Source organism: Protobothrops mucrosquamatus, unplaced genomic scaffold (assembly GCF_001527695.2).
Source record: "Protobothrops mucrosquamatus isolate PMUCROS unplaced genomic scaffold, P.Mucros_1.0 scaffold1816, whole genome shotgun sequence".
Taxonomy (NCBI): Eukaryota; Metazoa; Chordata; class Lepidosauria; order Squamata; family Viperidae; genus Protobothrops; species Protobothrops mucrosquamatus.
Window position 1 is genome coordinate 29,783 of NW_015387951.1, and position 2,500 is coordinate 32,282.

The following is a 2,500-nucleotide window of genomic DNA, read 5'->3' on the forward strand; positions in this document are numbered from 1 at the left end:
CTATTTAAAATTCACCCTAGGTCAGTCCCGCTTGCTGAAAAAGCCATGTCTTGAGGGCGCGGCGGAAGGTTAGGAGATCCGGAATCGTCCGGATCTCGGGGGGTAGCTCGTTCCAGAGGGTGGGGGCACCCACAGAGAAGGCCCTCCCCCTGGGGGTCGCCAGCCGACATTGCTTGGCCGACGGCACCCTGAGGAGGCCAATTTTCATATTCTGCTTTTGTTTTTTTAAAGTTTGCCAGCTGCCTTGTAGGCTTGCCAGCATGAAAGCAATTTATAAATAAGTGTATAAAAATAAAATAAAAAAACCAAATTGCTAACAAGTTTTCATATTTTTACATGTGTCTGTAGAACAAGAAAATAGTCGCAGCCTTTTCACTCCATTGTTAATTGGCTTTGGTGTAGCCGCAGGACTGATGTGTGTTATGGTCATAATCCTGGTTTATAAATATCTCCAGGTAAGAATTGTTTGTAATTTTGTCTTGTTAGAGTGCCATTTTTTTTGCTGCCACTGCATTACCAGTTTAAGTACTTAAAAAAAGTTACGTCTGTATTCCAGAAACCTAAATATGAGGTACAGTGGAAAGTGGTCGATGAAATTAATGGAAACAATTATATCTACATAGATCCAACACAGCTTCCATATGATGAGAAATGGGAATTTCCAAGAAACTGCCTCAGTTTTGGTTAGTTTGCAGATATTTAATCTTCCGGGCAATCAAATCATGCTTTTAGTACCCTTACACCAGTGATGACATAGTTTTAAAATATTTTCTTTTCCTAGTCTATGTTTTATTGTTTTAATTTACCAGTTCATTCCAGAGAAGGGATCCATCCTATGGTATCTCAGTACAAAGGCAGGATCAAGGGGCTAGGACAGGGATAGGCAACCTTGGCTCTTTTATGACTCGTGGACTTCAACTCCCAGAATTCCTTAGCTAGCCATGCTGAGGGGAAAGGGAGAGGTTTCCAAGCTGAGCCCTGCTGGCTCAGGAATTCTGGGAGTTGAAGTCCACGAGTCATAAAAGAGCCAAGGTTGCCTACCCCTGGGCTAGAATCAAGGGGCATCATTGGGCCAACACAATGCCAGCACCTTTTTGTAGGTGCACCTTGGATGTTGTATTCTTATTGTATGAAATCAACAGAGGTGATAGAACGTGCCTGGCTGAGGAATTCTGGGAGTTGAAGTCCACAAGTCATAAAAGGGCCAAGTTTGAAGACCCCTGATCCAATCAGTAAAAACCAAAATCAAAGTTTCATTTCCCCCCCTACCTCAAGCACAAAGTCCAGAAGCGGTTTCCAAGTAGAAACGAAAGTAATTGTGTTTCCCCCCCCCTTTTATCAAAGCAGTCTATTTAGCCATCTCTGCTAACTCCATCAGCTTTTGCAACCGTTCCTCCATTGTGGGGATCAAAGCGTCCCTCCATTTTTGTGCATCAAGTAATCTTGCTGCCCTCAACATCCATAACATCAAAGTTTTCCAAATCCTTTCTCCCACGTCTTTTCCCCTTAAACCCAACAGAAAAGTTTACATGAGGTCAAATTTTGTTGATAATCTGTTTGGAGGAAGCTTTGTGCTTATCTTTCACATTTTTGGGGGGCCCTTTTAGGCAAGATTCTAGGAGCTGGAGCTTTCGGGAAAGTGGTTGAAGCTACTGCCTACGGTCTATTCAAACCTGACGCGGCAACAAGAGTGGCAGTGAAAATGCTCAAACGTAAGTTCCTTGGATTTCCTTTAGTTTATTTTTAATATCTCTTCCCTTGGGCTTCCGAAAGGTTCATATAACCCTGTTTTCTTAGAGGGATTTGCCCTCAGAACCAACGCAGACATCAAGCACATATTATCAGCAGCCGAGTCGGATATCAATATCAGACAAATGTCTATGGAGATTCTCAGTTATCCAGGTCATGGTTGACCCATAGGTGCTTTTTCAAGGGGCAACTGGACTTTCTTTGTTTTTCCTTGAAGATGTTTCACTTCTCATCCAAGAAGTTTCTTCAATTCTGACCGCAGTCAGAGCTGAAGAAGCTTCTTGGATGAGAAATGAAACGTTTTCGAGGAAAACGTTATTCTCCAAAGCGCCTGAAGGCAGGACAAGAAGCAACGGATGGAAACTAATCAAGGAGAGAAGCAACCTGGAACTGAGGAGAAACTTCCTGATAGTTAGAACAATTAATCAGTGGAACAACCTGCCTCCATAAGCGGTGAATGCTCCAACACTGGAAGTTTTTAAGAAGAGACTGGACAGCCATTTGTCTGAAATGGTACAGGGTTTCCTGCCTGAGCAGAGGGTTGGACTAGAAGATCTCCAAGGTCCCTTCCAACTTATTATTATGGATCATCGCACAGTCATCCAGATGTTCAGACTGGATTTGGCATTTTGTCTACCTATCGAGTCCTTACCAAGGACCTGGGATAGGCAGATGTGGATGTTTAATGGTAATACAGAAATCGTCGCAGGATTGAAGCTGTTCCTAGTAAGGCTGCCTTTTGCAATTGACT

The 2,500-nt window shown here is 43.1% G+C and overlaps 1 protein-coding gene across 1 annotated transcript in view; it reads left to right on the plus strand.

Moving 5' to 3' along the window:
• KIT (KIT proto-oncogene, receptor tyrosine kinase) overlaps positions 1-2,500 on the plus strand; it is a gene marked incomplete at its 5' end in the record, with an annotated part of 55,097 nt that overhangs the window by 25,744 nt on the left and 26,853 nt on the right. Inside the window, 3 exons of the mRNA XM_015823255.1 lie at positions 349-455; positions 557-683; positions 1,608-1,712. Coding sequence (XP_015678741.1) covers positions 349-455; positions 557-683; positions 1,608-1,712 — 339 coding nt within the window. The remainder of the gene's footprint in view (positions 1-348; positions 456-556; positions 684-1,607; positions 1,713-2,500) is intronic.